Source organism: Daphnia carinata, chromosome 10, assembly GCF_022539665.2.
Source record: "Daphnia carinata strain CSIRO-1 chromosome 10, CSIRO_AGI_Dcar_HiC_V3, whole genome shotgun sequence".
Taxonomy (NCBI): Eukaryota; Metazoa; Arthropoda; class Branchiopoda; order Diplostraca; family Daphniidae; genus Daphnia; species Daphnia carinata.
Genome location: NC_081340.1, coordinates 7,391,699 through 7,410,283, shown reverse-complemented (window position 1 = coordinate 7,410,283; position 18,585 = coordinate 7,391,699). Strand labels below are relative to the sequence as shown.

The following is an 18,585-nucleotide window of genomic DNA, read 5'->3' as shown; positions in this document are numbered from 1 at the left end:
TGCAGTCGAGTCCAACATTAGGGTAATCCGCGAATGCGGCCAAGACGATCCTGTAACCAACACCTGCTACCAGAAGGCCGGCTTGGGTGGTCGCCAATATGTCTGCTCTTGTGATCAAGACGGTTGCAACTCTGGAGCTGATCTTCAAATGGTTTTCGCCACCATGGTGTCGTTTGCCACGGTAGCCTTGCTAGGTCCAAAATTCTTGCTCTAAGAGATTTTAATTAAATTCAGAACGTTAATAACATAGTGCTGACACACATGAGACACCATACTGTTACACCATCCAACTGATCTTCAGGACACAATGCATTGCTATATGTCTTGTTAAAACATAAAGTGAAACATTAAAACAAAAGAAAAACAAACACAGCGTTTATTTGTGAATGAGAAAAGCGCAGCCTGTGTTGTATTTTTCTTTCGCGCAGTTATTCAACAGAAAAGATGATTTATACAGGGCTTTGTTCGTTTTACGTTAAGGGATCTTAAATAAATATTCATAGTTTCTTCATATTCCTTTGTATATGAATAGCGAGGCTGGGATTTCCAGAATTTCACAGGACGTAATGCAAAACAACTTCGTTTTGGTAATCACATCTATCGAACTAAACAATTTTTAAGCCAATATTTTCGTTCGTAAACGAATAACCATACTTTTTGGGAGAAGATTGCAAAAATCATCAATAGTTATTGAGCGTGTTTCGGCACGACCGGAGCAATAACCGAACCTACATTACGTACGAAAACCAGATTCGTTACTCAACTGTCCTAAGTAACAATTTTCTAAAAAAATTGAAGGAGGAAAAAAAAAATCAAGAAATGAAACAAAAAAAAATACAAAAACAAGGGACACACAAATAGCAATAATCACTCAGTAATCAGATTAATTCGTTTTTTCTTCTGAAGGACGCTTGTGGCATTTCTTTTCTTCAAGAGCTTTTTCTTTTTCACCATCACCGATTTGGTCTGAATACGGGTCGATGCCGATGTAGAAGGTTGAGGGTAGTCTACCTCAGTTGAATTATTATCTGACGCAGCTACTACAGCGGCAGCAACCGCTGCAACGGCTACGGGCGATCCCTTAAACTTCCGTTTTTCCTTACAACTTTCACTGACACTCAGAGTTCTGGACTTGCGACGTTTTCGCTTCAGCAACTGCTTGGGAGGAGAAGAGGGCGAAGTAGCATGAAATGTCGCATTTAGCTCGACCTCAATCATTCCATCTTTCTTCACGAGGGGCTGGACCTGAAAGAAAAAAACGTCCTTTCAAGTTCCAACCAGTTAAGGTGAAAGAGCCTTGCGCTTACAAAGAAAACGTAAAGGGCAAACGCTTACTTTGGCTTTTCTCAACGATTTCTTCCTGGGGATGCGGCGAGCGCTTGGTGGGCTTTTAACTTGCTTTGGAAAGAGCTGGTAACTCGGTGAGGAAGGCGCGAAGTCCACGGTGGATGGTCCCTGCTGTTTGGGGCTCTGATTTGGTGACTCCTTCATTCGTGGACTACCAGGCCAAGGTTTTCGGACACGAACGCGATCTAATTCCAATGCAGAATCATGAAACAATGAGAAACTAAATGGATGGTAGTACCTACCAGCCACTGCCTTGCATTTTGTGGCAATGATCTGCCAGGAAATGAGGAATAACTCACTTGTTTTTTCTCCTGATTTCGGTAGTCTTTTCCCTGGCGAAAGTCTTTTTGCCGGCAATGAGAGGGACATTACGGTCGTGGTCAAATCACCAGTCGTAGCTGTCGACGTAGCAGGGTAGGCCATAGAATCTCGTTGGGAAACCTGAAGTGTGCAGATTGCACGAGTTTGGCATGTAGTTTGATAATTAGTTGAATTGGATATATGTTTGGCAACCAAAGGCCACGTGAATAGACTATAAAAGAGCAATCCGATGGGGCCCAGACGAAGGGAATGTATTGTGTTATCGTTCAAATAAAAATAAAGGACGCATAGAATACAAACATACAAAACGACTGACGGATGTCGAACGAAAGATAGGACTGTCAAAATAAAAGTGAGTGAGGCTGTCAGGCAAAGCTTGCTGCGGTTTTCTTTCTTTTTTTCATTTTCTAAAGTTCGACTTGGGGACTAGAAAGAGTTAATCGGTAATTCTACTGAGAGTAAAAGCTTCATTCCAAATCAAGAGCTTCTTGGAAGGCAGAGGAGAGAAATTTTAAAACACTGATCTGGCAAAGGTGACCCTATGGACAACATGGGCCGCTATCTTATCAAACCTATTAACTAGTGTACAATAATATTCTAGAATCTCACCATGAAGGTGGTAGAGTATTGAGTTTGGTAGTTGAAAATTTTAACTTGGACAAGCGAAGACTTCTTTTCGCGCGATAAAAGTGATAGGAGACGATAGAAAAGGATCAAACAATTGTAACCTGTTGGAGAGAGTTGGCTGTTGTCGAACTAGACGGTAGATGAGAGCAGGTGCTCTCTTCATCTGCATCTGCTTCCACGAAGGGGAAACGACGTTGACCTAGGCAATGAAGCCGGATCCACTGACGAGCACCGTCGACATCTCCGTAAGTTGACTGTGGAAGACGGCTCAGCGGATTGGCTCCAATAAGATCAAGCAGAGATACTGCAATCGCTTCTCCAACCTGCCATGCAGAAGAAATTATTGAGTTTACTCTCGAAAACTGGCAAGCGATTCACGTGGCCTGTTTATACCTCTTTAAATGATTGCTCTGAGTAAGGAACTGGTGGGGCAAAGGCATCTGTTAAACTAGGTCCAGCGCTGACCGTTCTTCTGCGTGACAGCGTAGATCCATCTAGCCGCTCCTCATCTGTTTGAGTCATGGGTTCATTACGTGAATGCAAAGAGGGTAAAATATGTACTTAACTCTTTCTAATACCTTTGGCATCACCGGTGGTGGCGTGAAATAGCGGAAACTTATCCGTTGGCAGAGGACTGAGAATATTACGCATACGTCCTGTATTATAGTTGCACTCGAGAGTGTAGCTCCGCGGGATTCCAGTTAACTTCGACACGGCGACTCGTCCAGAGCCCTCTTTGCTTAACCCGTCCCGTTTGTCTCTAATGTGATAAACAACAGAAAATAGCGGACAAAACCAAAAAAAGGATTAAAAGCGATTTTTCAACAAACCGTTGCCGCATATTTTTTTCAGAAAAATTGCAGGCCCAGAAATCAAAGTGTTGGCTGTTGAGCGAGATCAGTTTTGGCAGGAGTAGGCACTCTACTTGTTGGTTTGCGTCTTTAAAATGATTACCGTATATGAAGATACCTGTAACAAAAATGGTTAATTGAAAATGCTCATGAAACTAGGTCGAAAAGTATCTGTTGGATAGCAGACCTCGTTTGGATGCATGGCCGTGTAGGTCAATGTATGCGAAGAGTCTGCTCTTGGTCGATGGAGAGGCTGCAAGGCAAGGTGTTGCTGGAGCAACATCAAAATATTGCGCACTGACATCTCCCTCTTCTGCGCCCTCGAGTGTACTGCCACTGAGGATGGCGGAAGATGACAAAGAAAGCGTAGTTTCATCCGAGGCATTGGGAAACTGAAGTCCAGCGAAGTTCGTCCTACCGCCATCGTCCTTAAAGCTAAGCGGCCACAGCGTAACCGAATCGTCCTTACAATTCGAATCATCCGTTTGGACTAACAGCGTTTCTTTAACCTACATGTTGATCACAAGATTAGCCCTGGAATTAAGAGGATGAATACGATAATCAGAGGTACCTTTTGCTCGAGTGTTGACATGGAGTTTGTTTCCATAACTAACTCTTCTTTAGCCAAATCAAGCAAAAGCTGCTTTGTAGCAGCTATGGTTGGATGAAAAATTGCATCCGTTTCAAGATATACTCGATTGAGATTAACTCCACGACTGTCAGTTCTGTAGTGACCGCGGTATACTCCGTCAGGGTTGAGCATAGGAACCAAAAGGAATATGAAATTCTCGCGCAGTTTTTGTGCACGGATGTCGTCCTCTTTGAGAATGAAATCCAGGAAACCGTTTAAAACGAAGCTGGATGGCGTTTCTCCTGGATGAACTCTCGCACTGACAAAAACAACAGGCTTATCTCGGCGATTTTCATCACCATTCCGCGTAACAGTCACCAAGTCGACTCGACGTTGATCCAAAGAATTGCACAGAAGCTCACGCCCAAAGTAAATATTTCCTTCTTTCGTCGAAAAGCGGGCCTCTAGCGTGTCCAGATCAAAAAGAAGGTCAGAGTAAGAGTAGGGATAGCAAAAAGCAAAATAGACGGTTGAATTTTCTTGACTTGGCATGGTAAACTTGAAGCTAAGTACAAAACTTTGGTCTTCCATCTACCAAACACAATTCAGTAAAAGTTAATAGCTCATCAGAAATTTTCAGACATAATTGAATGTCTTACACTGCAAATTGGTTTGTCTTTAATACGTTCCCATTGTTCTTGATGAGGGAGCACCTTAAAAAGTGGTTTCATTCCTTGGCTATACAACTTTGCTTGTCTGTTCAGATTCATAATGTTAAATTTTACTACGGTATTGCAGGGACCTATACAGCAATGTATCATTAGTCAGATTCACAAAAAAAAATTGAAAAGAGATTTTGGAAGCATTAACAACTAACCTTGAACTCCAAAGTAGAACCATGTCCTATTTCCATTTTCATAAGGGGTATTTGCACAATCTGGTAATGTCCAAAGGTTAAATTCATTGTCATTCTTTTCATCTTTCTCTACTTTTGCCAGATTCCCCGAGTCAAAATCCGAGTGAAAGTGAAAACTTCCAATGATTTCATTCATTCCTATCATGAAATGAAAAAATTATGCAGCTTTTTTAGTAAGGCTTGAAAACACCAAAATAAATTACTGGTTATCTCAATCTACTCCACAAAAATGTCACAGTGTAAAATTTTTTTATACTTGTATAACTATCTAGCAAAGATTCAGTATGAGTAAACATGAAGCTAAAATAAAAACCATACATTGACCAAATGTTAGGTAGTGGTGAACTTTAAAGCTTGAGAAATCTTACTAACATGGGAAATCAGTTCTAGCAATGTAGGGTTTGGGCGCCAGAACATGAGGTGATATACATTTGTTTCAGGTTTTACTTAAACAAACAATATTATATGTCTGCTTTCAGCTTCCACTGAATAACTTAACAAAGAGCAAAACATGCATTATAAATAATTCAATGTTAAGTTATTAAGGAACATAATTCCTGAAGAGCATTAAATTTAGAGAACGGAGGTAATTGAGTTCATCGCCTTTGTTAACCTTAGGTACTATGGTAACGCTAAAATATGTAATTAAATTTGAATGTAAGTTTTTACCAATTCGTAGATGAATCGGATAATGGGCAGGAATGTTACAAGCCTTAGGCACGAACTGGAAGTGATAAAAATTTGGCGAAATGGGTTCAAGTTTAACTCCAGTCTCCTCTGCCAAAAGAAAACAACAATGGCGTCTTGTCGTCTGCTTTTTCCTAGATGACTTGAGCCCGATGATTCGATTGAGCCACGAAAATTCAGAGTATTCATTATCGCAATAGTTCAAATTTTTTTAAAATTAAGTATCATACGATCTTCAAAACTTGTCGCTGTGCATTTCGACGTTAAAGTCGCTGGGATCCGGATCAAGATTACATTGTAAAGATTTGGACAATCGCCAGTGTAATAGGTTTATGACCACTGTGTGCCTGTCATGTGCTATTTTCGAAATTGTGACCCATAACTTTTTGACGATGGCGATTTTAGAAACAGCAATATGATTTATGTTATTAACAAGATATTTATTGGGTAAGTTCTGGTTGAACTTTCTACCAACGTGGTAATAAATAGAAATGTAAACATAACAGACAATTGCATTCACTGTTCGATAAAAATTGTGTTTTGTTTCAGTTTTCAGTTCCAATAACCATCAAGAAGTTCCAGGACTTGTTCTTTGGTCTGACATTGAAGTGGTATCATGGCCTTGCTGCATCGTGCACTAGTTGCATGGTTTGTTGCATTGGTATTCCTGATACTACTAGTTCTTCAGTTGGATCATCGAACCCAATGGAGCTGGTTTCTTGTTTTGGTACCCATCTGGTTTTGGGATTGTCTGATTATTGTTCTTTTAATTCTACATGTTTTTTCTCAGCATTGTTCACAAGATTTGCGTTCAAGACCATGGTATTTTTGCAGAAAGTTTGTTACACTCATGTCTCCTATACTGCTCAAGATCACATATCAATGTCTCTTATGTAGCAGGCTGGATAGTCCCTCTTCTGGTATTCCTCTCTATTATCTTTTTATTCCACTTTGGTTGTTACTCTCAGCTGCCATTGTTAAATTAACTAGGATATTAGTTCCCGTTTGTCGCGAATGAAAGAAATTCATTGTTTATTCTGAGCCAATCTATTGCAGTTTTAATTCTTTTTTGAAAGATTTGATGACAATGGCAAATTTTCACACAGTTGACCAAGGTAAAACCATTGGAGTTGGGTTTTGGAGGTAGGACATGACTACAGCAGAGATGGAGAGCCTGAAAAGTGATGAAAAGTTAAACAATGTTAAACTTGTGAAGATGATTTGGTAAGTTACATGAAACTGCTGAGGATTTGTTTGGTGTCATCGTTGATCTTGGAACTGGCAAAACTGATGCAGGAGCAGTACAGAGCAGCCCAAGCACACCATTTCAACTGTAATGGTATGATTTAAAAAAATTACAAGTAGTGCAATATTTTGACAAAACTGCAAGAATGGTTTAGTGATCAACTTACCCTCATCATGAGCCCGCACATACTAAAAACCATGCCCAAAACATTCATATAATCGGGAGTCAAGTCTTCTCCATTCTGGTTCTGATTGAATGCCGACGCCTTATACCTTTGGATAGAGTCGAAACAAAAACTGAGTATCAATGAAGCTAGCGTTGCACCACTATTTTATCTTACCGGTGAATCCTATCGGATCTTCGTGAATCGGAAGAGTTATTTGAGTTTCCAGACATCCTTATACGTTTATTTTTTCGCTTATGGTATGGAAGGTGATAAATTAATCCAATTAACTGATGTTTAGTTGATTGCAGACGACAATCGATTCTCTAACGTCAGAAGTTTTGCTTCTTAACAGCCAGCTATAGCCATCTAGCGTAAAGAATAACTAGCTAGCTAAACAAGGTCAAGGAGAAATACACATATTTTTTTTCCTCTTATTTTCTCGTTGGTTTGCATTCCTTCCTCATTCATTTCCGCGCCCTTTATTTGAATAAGTGCAGCCATTTGATGCCTGGCCGGCAGACCTTGATGACGCAGCTCCCACAGTTCAGCAACGAAACTTGTTGTACAACGCAGGTTTCATATTCTCAATGGTTACATTCCCTCCTCTCGTTCTCTTGCTTCTCCCTCCCCTTTATGGTCTCCCCCACTGCCCGTCGTTTTTCCTGTACTCTTTCTTCTTACACTCTTGTCAACTGGTCAACAGCTGAACTAACTCTCCGCCGACTTATTTGTGCTGTTAGCCACATGTACATAAGAGTGACGCGGTCCTCCGATTTCTACAAATATTGACTGGAAACTTTGTTGCCCGGTCTGCTACATCGACCGTATGTACACACCTAACAACAAGCTTTACCGGCCAAGATCTTGACCCTTGCTTGCATCCTCCTCCGCCCCCTCTTCCACACCATCCTAAAAGTGCCGTTCACATTGTTAGTACTTTTGCATATTTGTCCAGGACAACCCCCTGCAACTGAGAAACTTGAAACAAGAAAAATTTCACTAATTATTCTACACGCGTTCTCGCCCAACCACCGAACTGTCGGAGCTCGAAGCTCGGCGGACTGGACGATGTTGACTGGCCGGTCGTTGTCGCGTGAACGTATCGTTTCACTTTGTTGTGCGTAACCTTCCTTCGAAAAAAAAAACAAAACAAAATAACTGGCCATGGAAAAAAAAAGCAGCACGTTCCCACTTTCCTGCGCTTGAAAAATTAAACGAAAAAAAAAAAAGGTGACGTCAATTCGGGAGGAAGTATGCAAAATACATCAAACCAACTTGAGAGAAAAAAGTGAAAGATGCTTCGCCAACGAGACACGGCCGTTTGGCATGTGCAAATGCCAGAGGTTTTGAAATGATTACATCTATCATTGATTCGTCCCACTCTTGTTTTCAGTAGCTTACGTTTTACGATACAAGATTTGATTAAGCGTTGTTGTATCGAGATGATTGCGAGTTATTGGCGACGGGCAATCATTTTCGCTCCAACTCTTACGTGTTGTTATTATTAGTTTGTTTTATTTCTTTATTTCTTTATTTTTTTAGCCTTTTTGCTGTTTCATATTTGACAGCCTCGCCCGCACCGCTCACTGCCGCTACCCGCCAGCCCGTGTTCAATGGCACCAGTCCCATCGTCATTTCAGTCTGCGGCCGTCAGCCGCTACGATCGGACGCTTCGGTTGGGGGTTGCTAGTGTGTGTTGTTGTCGTTTTTTTTTCGCGTTGCAAAAAAATTTTCTTCTTGTCTTATTTACAAAGCAGGCAACGGAGCTCTATCGCAACCGATCGTTGGAGGGAAATCTCACACCCAACACCGTACACCGATCTACACACACAAAAGAAAAGAAATCCACAACATTGAAGAACAACAAGCGAAAAAACAAAAAAAAAAAAAAGCAAAACAAAGAAATTATTATTGTTTTTTTTTGTTGTTGTTGTTTTCGCGTTAGTTGTTCGCTTGTTGCAACAGACAAGACAAAAGACTACACAACACACACTACAAGATCAGCTAATCCAAAAATTATTTGAGGCGTGCGTGCGTGTGTGTGTGTGTCTGTGTTTGTGGTGTGTGTCTGGTATGACTGATATTATTAGAAAGAGTTCAAACATCCTTTTTTTGGGGAAAACATTCGTCGCATCCTTATACGATCGTTCATACATCCATAACGATACGAAAGGTGAATGTCTGGCGTGTTCTAGACAAGTGAAAAATCTCTTTTTTCTTCTCTTTTGTTTTTTTTTTTTTTAGTTTGAAAAAACAAGAACTTTCCAAACATTTCTGGGCACACAGTGAAAAACAAAACAAAAAGCATTTCATTTTCTAAAAATCCATCACTCGAACACCACACAAATCAAAAGTGTTGCTCGTTCGCGACGGACAGCGTCAGTGTCTATGTGAATGTGTCTACCATCACAATCGATCAACCTGTGGGGGCAACTAGTGCATTGGTTTTTTTCAAATTAAAAAAAAAAAAAAAGAATTTCGTTTTCAAAAATTGGCGCCAACATTTGGGTTCGTTATTGCCGAAAGCTCGTGGTGAACGCGTGTTGTAAGGACTGTCCCGACTGTCTGCTACACTCACCCCAATTAGTCGGTGACGCTGTGGCCAAAAAGGCCGGAATTAGGCTACTCCGTGTCATCATTGTCACTGCCCTATTTGGATACTATCCCACAGCACAGACTCGGGTAATTACAAATCATCATTCCATTCCTCTCTCTCTGCCTTTTTGTTGACGTTGCATTCGCTTGTTGGTTCAATTGCCTTTTGATTCACGAACGGCCATTGTTTTTCGGTCTTACTTGTCGGCGTTATGTGCCCACTTGTAAAAACTAACTGTAAATCTTTCTCCATTCATTCGACGTTGGGTACTTATTCTTTTCTCGTGAGCAAGAAGAGTCAAAACAAGTTTTTCTTTAAATGAGAGTTGGTATTTTTTTTTTTTGTTCTGTTGTTGACTTGTCTGAATGACTCAGAGTCTCGTTCAGGATTTTCTTTCCCTCCCTATTTTTTGTTTTTTTTCTTTTGAAAACAAAAAAAGAAAAAGAATCGCCGTTCTCATTATTGCCTGTGAACAAGTTAGTTAAATGACCAAAAAAAAAAAAAAAAGAAATAGAAAACCAACAAAAATTCGGGGAACTCGAGGGGAAATGAAAACGATTAGTCTGAGATGAAGGACACACACCCACACGACAGTCGAAGGAAAGGAGAGAAACAAGTGGAAAAGAAAAACGGTTCCAATGCGGAAACGTGACGGGCTTAGAAAGAGAAAAATAAAATGAAATTACCAACAAGAAAACAAAAGCGGAAAAAAAAAACAGGGGGGGGGGGGGAGTAGACAAAAAAGAAAATGGGATTTAAAGATGGCTTCTTTCTGTGTCTGGGAACGGAGCCAAAAAGACGTACCGAACGCAGCAGGGCGCTCAGCAATAACAAAAAAAAAAAAAAAGAAAAGGAAGGAAAGGAAAGAAAAATATGAACGCGTCCTTCAAGTGCATACAATTCACAAAAAAAAAAAAAGTTAAAAATAAAAAGTGTCATTTTTTATATTCAAATTTTTGTTTCAGTTATTCGTTTAAGAAAAAAAAAAATGAGGAAGCTTTTTATTAGCTTTGTCCTTGGTGGCAAGCGTCACGAAATGTATAACGATTGAAAATCAAACCTTTCAACAGGTAGAAAATAATGAAGAAAAAAAAAGGAGGGGGGGGCGCTAGTTTGGACGTGATTTGTCTCTATTTTTGCACCGTCTAGTACGTTCTGTTTATTCAATTACGGTTCATAACGACGTGTTATAACAACACCCCACCCTGGTGATTACAAGATACCGGCCGTAGATCTACGGCTACCGCTATTCAAACTTATACAATGCAAGACACAACGGTGGTCTTTTTCGCATAAATCAACGCAAATAAGAAGAATACAACCGCCATAATAAATCGAGGGGGGAGAGAGAGAAAAAAAAAATTGTTTTCATTCTCCACAGGAAAAAAAAAAAAGGGGCGCTAGTTGTCTGACTCGTGCGTTCACGGAGCTCACGCCGGCGGAAAGAAAAAAAAAAAAACTTGTGCATATCGGTCGTAGCAAAAAACAAAACAAATCTTTATATATATATATATTTTTTTTTTTGAAATTTATAAAAAGAAGCGAGCGAGCGTGAGTGTGTGCATATGCGTGTGTGTGTGTGTGTGTGTGTGCACGGCATGTCTGGTCATCGTCTGGAAAAACCGGCACGGGCGGCCGGCGGCCGCGAAGTTCGCGTGCTGTGCAAAATCATTAAAAAAAAAAGAAAAAGAAAAAAAGAAAACAAAAAGAAAAAGGATTTTCACGCTGACGGGGCTTCACGTACAGACAAACACGAGCGGCCTCACCCCTCTGCAAACCCTCTCTCTAATTAGACGGCCACAATTTTTTTTGAATTGAACCTAACACACCTATAGACGCGCACTGTAGTGTATCGGCTGCCGGTATGCTGATGATACGCTTCCCCCTACTTTCTTTCTTTTTTTTTAAATAATTAATTTACACAATTTTTTTTTTTTGATTACACGGTACGTTCAGTTGTCGTGTACTGTATATTTTGCTATCCCATTTCCCCTTCTCTCTCTCTCTCTCTCTGTTTTTTTTCGCTTCGATTCGGACTAGTTTCAAGTTTGGCCGGTTTGTGTCTGTGTGTGTATTATATAAGAAATGGGTGGTTTTGCGGGTGGACGGGAGGACTGCCGGGAGAATTGGCTGCTGAATCCATTTTGCACGGTTTGTGCGCGCTCGCGCAGCAGCCGCCACAACATTTGAAAATGAGGTCAAGTCTCTCTCTCTTTCTCTCTCTCGAGTTAGCCGACGCTTGTTGTTTTTTTCTCTCTCTCTCTCTCTCTCTCTCTCTCTCTCTTCTCTCCTTCTCTCCCCCCCTTTTTTTTTTTTTGTTATATAATTTAAGGCGAAAATGCCGCTCGCGAATAGAATCACGGCCGCGTGAGGTTTTTTCTGCGCTGTCTGCGGACGACGACGAGTCATTGTGCGCGCTGCCGTACGTGCACAATTCGTTGATCTTATCGAGCGTGATTGCCTGTGTCTATCACTTCTTCCTTTTCCTGTGTGTGTTCATCGATCTCGCTCGGTCGTGTTCGCAAGCAATCAATTCCAACAAGACAATGTGTTAAAAAAACGTATAGAAAGCATTAGCCCTTCTTCTCTTTAAACGTTTGGCTCTCGACCATTGAACCGTGTCATAAACCATAACGCGCTACCCATTAAAATGGGCGAATCATTGAAGTAGAAGAAAGAAAAAAAAAAAAAAAAAAGAAGAAATGAAGGATGGAGCTGTCTGATGAAAGGCAATAGAGAAAACAGCTGCGCTAATTACATTCGCCCACATCCAATCCATCCGTCGTTACATGCAAGGCGGAAGACGCAGCCCGATGTAATAGTGCCGCTGCATTAGTTAGTCATTGTTGCATAGAGCATCATCGCTCGTTGGCGTCGATGTGCCACACAACTTGTGACTTGACTACATAGGCCCTACTCCGCCCGTTTTTTTTATTTTTCGTGGCCGTCCACGCCCCTTTTATCTTTGTTTATTAAGCCGATTGCCATCTCACACAAGTTCAAAAGCTAATCAACCATCTTTCTCTTCTTCTTCTCCTTGTTTATTTTCTAATTTCGTACCGTGCTTTTCTTTTTCTTTTTCTTTTTCTTTTTGAAAGATGACGTCATTATTATATAAGAGCATATCTGATGAATTAGAGGAGAAAATTGGTGTGGTATTTTGTTTCTCCTGTTTGCTGGCCCTTCTTTGGCCAGGCATATATTACAAATGACTGATCCATCAACGTCCTCGACACAGGACTCATTAACTGTTTTTTTTTTCTTTTTCTTTTTCTTTTTTGGACTAGGCGCACACGTTGAATGAGGAACATTTCCTCGATCCTCTATTTCTTTTCCTCCTCTCTAACAAAAAAAAAAAGAAATTTTTTTTTAATGGTCCAAGGATTTGAATTGAGACTTGAGGGATGGTCTCTTTTTAACGCTTCATCGTAACAGCTTTTATTATTTTTTTTTTTTTGTGTGTGTATGTTCCAGCTACATCTCTTTCTTCAAAAAGATAAACACACATTCTTGTCTCGCTTTTTTTTTCCCCCTACTAAGCCAGGGAAAGCCCAAATCCAAAAGACTGGGACGGGGGGAAACACCAATGTCACTCAACATTCTTTCCCTTTTTCTTTTTTTTTTCTTTTTTTTTAATATTTCCATCATTTATATAGCCGTCCATATCATTCCAAGGCTTCACCCGTATCACCGTTTCGTGTTATCCCCCCCTCCCCCCCCCCGTTCGTATCAATAGTTGGCGATAAGCGTCTTCACAAGTCAGCATATCGTAATTTGACTTTCTTTTTTCTTGTGATGCTCTTCAAAGAATGCCCTTCCATCATTGCTATGCCCCGCGTGTAAGAGAATGCTAAGAAGCTGAACAAGGAGTCACACAATCGTGAAGGATCTATAAAAATTTTTATTTTTTTTTTTTTGTCCCGATCTTTCGTGACATGCTGCCGCTAAAAATGCGGTAGTAAGTGAGGGACACATAGACGGTAGCGTGTATGACTTATACGGCCATGGATGGATGTCACTTTTCGTCACTGTCGACCTTTTTCGTCTGTGTGTGTACCGCCGTGACGTTTTTGATGATTCAAATTTTTTGATTTATTACACCTTATTTTTTTAAAGGCAGTTGTATAGAGGGCGTCGACGTTTTAAAAGGCATTTTAAAAACGACCCTTTTTCAAGATGACTGTTGATTGGCGCTTATGTTTAAATTTCAAAAGAAATTGAATTGAATGCTGTTAATAAAATGGTGTTGGGCGTTGTGATGGATACGCAAGCTTGAATTATTTATGATCTGGACTATACAAGGATTAGATGAGCAGAACGTACGGCGGTTGTACTGCATTTAAAAACAAGCTGGGATGTTGAACGAAGCTGCGCAACTCTGAGAGCGAAAATGAATTGGGTCGACCGACTTGCGCAATGTCTCAAAGTCTCTCTGCTCGCAACTTGAAAAAAAAAAAAAAAAATGGGGGGGAAAAGATGGACAGATAGAGAGAGAGAGAGAGAGCAAGGGAGAGCCTGGATTTTCGCGTCTAACCGGGTCTGGCTGCCAAACACACCAGTCTCTCTATGTTACGCACATTGTATTTTTATACCGCCCTTTTTTCTTTTTTTTTTTTTTGGCTTTCCGCACCACCTCAAACACAGCGGCAACTAGCGAAAATTAAAAAAAAAAAAAAAAACCAAAAAAAAACTATCGAGAAATGACTTGATGATGGCAACCTTGACACTTGCGCGCGAGATCCGTTTTCGCATCGAGTCATTTCCTCGAGGCCTCTCCTGCTTCAACAGATGACGATTGACATCAACAAGTTAGACATCTCTTGGCCCGACTGAGGTCTGCTCGACATTTTGTGTTTGCCCAGTTAAATTGCGAGTGTTTTTCTTTTCTTAAATGAATGCGCGGCTGTATATCAATTAAACAGGCCATTTTTTTGATGGATACATGACAGATGGTGTATCCATCAGGGCGGCATCCACTTGCGTGCGGATACATTGCATCTGTTTTTCCTTTACCTTATGTTCATTTTTTTTTTCGGCGGTATTTGCAAAATAAATTTTTTTTTTTTCAACTAAACTTTTATTTTAAAGAAATAAAAAGATGGGCGACGACGAGTCTATAGCGAGGGTTATAGAGCGACGGTTAGCCCCGCCGTGGCTCCAGTCCGGCGTCTTCCGGGAGGAGTTGTCGTTACATATATACTATCCCTTAACTCTCTGGCTTCCAAAACTCTAAGCCGTTCCTTTTTCTTTTTCTTTTTTCATAGAGAGATGGAGAAATAATAAAAAAAAAAAAAAAAAAGCCCGTGCACTGTGCGCACCCATATCGTTGGGCGTCGTGATATATCCGATTCTCTTATTTCATCGCCTCTGAAAAGAACAGAAATTTTATTTGGGATCATGGAATCGAATGAACTCTCATTCCATTATTCGATTAGCATGTATATTTGAAACATAAACGAGAGAGAGAGAGAGAGAGAAAAAAAAAAAAAATAAAACAGATTTGATAATATAAAAAAAAAAAAGGGTTTCCCACTTTGAAGCTGAAAAGAAAAATCATTCAACTCTTATTTGTTTTTATTTCGGACAGGAAGAAGGCGATCGGGTAGCCTAGGACTAGAGATGCAATCTTCGACGACATCCACTTGACGGTGAAAGAAAAAACAAAACAAAACAATCGAAATTGAAATACCTGAAAGACAATTGACCGGCAATTAAAATAATTGAAAAAAAAAACAAAACAAAAAAAAAAACAAACGTTGTTGATTCATTGCAATTTGAATTGAAACGGCGTGTTTCGTTGCATGTCAACTGCTAGTGGAAAATGGCGAACAACAGTAGCATGAACGAAGACGATCAAAGGCAGAGGAGTCGGAAACGATGGCGTGCATATGTGATCATTTCCATCGCGGCCGGATCGTGCCTGCTGGCCGCCCTTCTAGGACCCCTGTGGTCCAGCGTGACTGACAAGTCCATCAGCAATGACACGACGACAGCTGATAGCGGCACACTCCAAAATCAGATGTCGAGAAGGACGAAACCAGAAGCGATTCACGACCCACTCATCCCAGGTGAGACATTTCAAAATAGAATTCATTTTTTTTTTTTTTTTTTTGATAAAAAAAAAAAAAATTACTGACGTCGATCCAAAGTTGTATAATTCACGCAAGGAATTTTGGCGTGCTGGGCTCAATCTTTCAACTGATCCTAGTTGTTTATCGCTTGGGTCCATGTCGTCACAGGTTGTCGAATCTCTTCTTTTCTTTTTTTTTTTTTTTTTTAAATTTCACAAAACCTTTTGTTGTGCGCGTTCTTACATTGTCTTAACGTGCAGCGCTCTTTCAAAAATATAAGTCCGCATTATAGGCGCGTAACGTGTACACATAGCAGTTGTTTACGGGATACGCTTATTGTGCGTTTCTTCTCGATGGCGTCATCCCTCCGACAAAATAGAAATTTGTTTTTCCTTTAATTTCGAGACCAAGAAAAAAGAAAAAAAATGAAAACTAGAGAGGGTTAATATCAATAGATCGCAACCGTTGAAGTTCGTTGACCTATCCCTCACTTTGTCGGAATTAGTCGTGGCGAATAGATTTTGATCGTAAACGCTCAACGATCCATTTCCTCCTTTCGTTTTCTTTTTCTGGGAGGGGGGGGGGGGCGAGGGGAAAGAATAATAATAATAATAAAGATAATGTCACTTGAGGGATGATGGCAGTGTTTCATGTGGCAATTGGTCGTGGAACGACTTGAAACAACATTTTATTTATTTTATTTATTTTATTTTTTTTCACGACTTGTTCCAGTCAAATGAAAATTATTGTTTAGATCAAGAGTTATTGGATGTGGGAAGAGGGGGGGAGTTCAATGGCCTCTGCCGACACCGGATGAAAATTGTACAGATATCTGACTGGCCAAAAAGAAGGAGGAGGGGGGGGGGGGACGTGAAAAATGAACGATAGAATTAAAACAATCCCCCTCCCTGACTGGCACTTTTTTTTTTTTCTTTTCCTCGTGTAAGAAGGATTTAGCCATGTGTGACAAGGGGCATTACACAGAGATTCGCTTCGTGTGTCTACGAGTTACGCGCTGGCCCATAGCTCACTTATATTTATACATACACGCACGTCGAGGAACGTTGCTGAGCTGAAACAGTAAGCGGGATAGGAGAGAAGGAGAAGAAAAATCACGCGGGATTCGCTCGTCTCAAACGCCATTTTTATTTATAAACACAGCAGGAGCAGAACACAAACACAAGGGCTATACATCACGAGGGGTGGGCCACATTTTTCGCTCGTATGCCGATTTTCTTTTTTTTTTTTTTTTTTTTTTTTTTATGCAAGAACTTAAACCCGAACTGCTTCATTCTTTCACTAGAACTAATCATTAATCAAGGGGAAGGGGGTGGGGGTTGTATTAGCTTGTCGATGAATCATCAAAATCAACTTCGGTTTTGTATGTTTGCACAGGCCGGCATTTCTTAAAATTTTGTTTGTTACGGTGTTTCGTTTTATACTTTTGCTATTTCGACGTGGTTTATTGAATGCGAAATGATGGAACGATGGGTACGAATCGCAGGCGGAGCAGGAGCAGCGCTGTACGTTTGGCCGCAACGGCTGGCCGACGACGTCGTGCAAGGATCCGCCGAGCGCCATTACCGCCGCCGGAGGGATCTCGTCTGGCATCCGCATCCTTCCTACCAACTCACACTCCAAGTATGTTTTTTTTTTCCCCCACATTCTAAACTATCCGCATCGATGATGTTTTTTTTTGTTTTTTCTTCATAGTTTAATTTAAAGTCCATTATAAACGCACGTCAAACACATCATCCATTCCATTGTTGTTTTTTTTGTGACCGTTCGTTTCAGGACGGGACGTCGTGGGCCCGGCTGGATCTGGAGCCGGCCGGTGAGGATGAATTGTTCGTCAGCGGAGGGGCCGATGTGATCCAGTTGGTGGACGAGGCCAACAACATATCGTCGTCAATGAAACCAGCTGATTGGCGACCACTGCGGGGCTGCTTCTATCGCGGCCAAGTCCAGCAGCCACATTCGCCAACGGCTGGCCGGGACTCCAAGGTCGTCGTCAGCTTGTGTCACGGACTGGTAAACTTAGAATAAACTCTCGCTCTCTATCCTCCCTGACTCTCCGCCCCGTTTCCAACTCCCAACTAACAATCCGAACGTGTCAGAAAGTTGAGACAGAAGCGGTCGGGATCCACTTAACAACGTCAAACAATTTTTTTTTTTTTTTTTCGCTGATGACGGCCAACAGTCACGAGTAAAAGAGAGTGCTGGGCAACAGGAAAAATGAAACACACACTTTGGTATTTATAGTCGAAGCCGCCGCCGCCCGCCACCCGCAAAAAATCGTGAATTGCAAACATGAATTTCTTTTTGTCTAGTTTTTTTTTTTTTTTTTTTTTTCTCGTTTGTCTTGGCGTGTTCATGGAACGTTCGCCTGCCTTTTGTATATCTACGGTCGCACGTTCCCCTTTTTTTTTTTTTTTTTTAATTTCTTGTTTCCTAACCCCCTTTTTTTTTATAACTGTAATAATGGCTAATAGCTTAGGGTCTAAGAATAACGAGCCAGCGTGTGTGTGTGTGTGTGTGTGTACCCGATAGGGCTAGGACGTTTTTGGGGTGGGGTTCAACTGACGTCACGGGGCCACCGGGCCAGGTGCTCATTTTTTATTTTTTATTTATTTTAAAGTTGTTGTGTACCACTCGATGTGTGGTGTGCATATATAATTATCGACGGATGCAAGAAGTGAGGGATCTAAAAGAGTTTCGAAACAACATGAAAGAAACTGCCGCCCGAGCTGAGAGCACCTGGACGATTCATCAAGCGGGACACGCGCCTTGCCCATTAGATAATCTTTTTCTTTTTTCTAAAAAAAAAAAAAAAAAAAAAAAATCGAAGAGCTTTTGTAAAGAGATAAGAAAAGAAACACAAAAATAATTCCACCTTTTTTTTTTTTTTTCTAACCCCCCAGCTCACTTTGTTGTTCTATTATTTAGAAGATTTCAGATGCACTTTACCACATCTTTTGTTGATAACGAAAACACAACAGGCCCGTGTACCTGGTACCCTTTTTTTTCTTCTTGGTTCCTTTTTTTTTTTTTTTTTTTGTCTTTTCCACGCAGCAAACAAGAAAGGGAAATATTCTTTTTTCTATATATTTTTAACAACCGTCCAATCCCCTTTAATTGAGAAATTTACGTCGTCATTAAGTGCGTCGGAAAACACGGGAACAACAG

At 40.7% G+C, this 18,585-nt stretch overlaps 4 protein-coding genes across 6 annotated transcripts in view; 2 read left to right on the top strand and 2 right to left on the bottom strand.

The window, feature by feature from the left end:
- LOC130701169 (uncharacterized) overlaps positions 1 to 18,585 on the top strand; it is a 37,732-nt gene that overhangs the window by 768 nt on the left and 18,379 nt on the right. The window contains exon 3 of one of the 2 annotated variants that reach the window (XR_009003950.2): positions 6 to 270. Coding sequence is in view for 1 of the 2 variants with exons in the window: in XM_057523148.2 (XP_057379131.1) it covers positions 6 to 214 (209 nt within the window). In the remaining variant the exon portion in view is untranslated. Of the gene's footprint in view, positions 1 to 5; positions 514 to 18,585 lie in introns of those variants that run through there. The other variant, XM_057523148.2, reaches the window with a different exon arrangement.
- LOC130701098 (cytosolic carboxypeptidase-like protein 5) lies at positions 376 to 5,442 on the bottom strand. The gene is made up of 12 exons (XM_057523047.2): positions 5,303 to 5,442; positions 4,595 to 4,771; positions 4,377 to 4,519; positions 3,718 to 4,308; positions 3,334 to 3,655; positions 3,126 to 3,264; positions 2,874 to 3,055; positions 2,689 to 2,804; positions 2,397 to 2,618; positions 1,647 to 1,788; positions 1,336 to 1,532; positions 376 to 1,245 (listed from the first exon to the last, which is right to left on the bottom strand). The coding sequence occupies exons 2-12, from the start codon at positions 4,767 to 4,769 to the stop codon at positions 868 to 870; spliced, it is 2,607 nt and encodes an 868-aa protein (XP_057379030.1). The 5' UTR covers positions 4,770 to 4,771; positions 5,303 to 5,442; the 3' UTR covers positions 376 to 867.
- Positions 6,336 to 7,061, bottom strand: LOC130701172 (protein Asterix-like). Its single transcript, XM_057523151.2, has 4 exons — positions 6,907 to 7,061; positions 6,733 to 6,838; positions 6,554 to 6,651; positions 6,336 to 6,494 (listed from the first exon to the last, which is right to left on the bottom strand). Exons 1-4 carry the CDS (start codon positions 6,960 to 6,962, stop codon positions 6,419 to 6,421), a joined length of 336 nt encoding a protein of 111 aa, XP_057379134.1. The 5' UTR covers positions 6,963 to 7,061; the 3' UTR covers positions 6,336 to 6,418.
- The window catches only part of LOC130701092 (A disintegrin and metalloproteinase with thrombospondin motifs 9-like), a 32,620-nt gene continuing 22,890 nt past the window's right edge, over positions 8,856 to 18,585 (top strand). The window contains exons 1-4 of one of the 2 annotated variants that reach the window (XM_057523038.2): positions 8,856 to 9,414; positions 14,916 to 15,396; positions 16,904 to 17,040; positions 17,194 to 17,430. In XM_057523038.2, coding sequence (XP_057379021.1) covers positions 15,150 to 15,396; positions 16,904 to 17,040; positions 17,194 to 17,430 — 621 coding nt within the window. In that variant the 5' untranslated portion in view covers positions 8,856 to 9,414; positions 14,916 to 15,149. The remainder of the gene's footprint in view (positions 9,415 to 14,915; positions 15,397 to 16,903; positions 17,041 to 17,193; positions 17,431 to 18,585) is intronic. The other variant, XM_059497125.1, reaches the window with a different exon arrangement.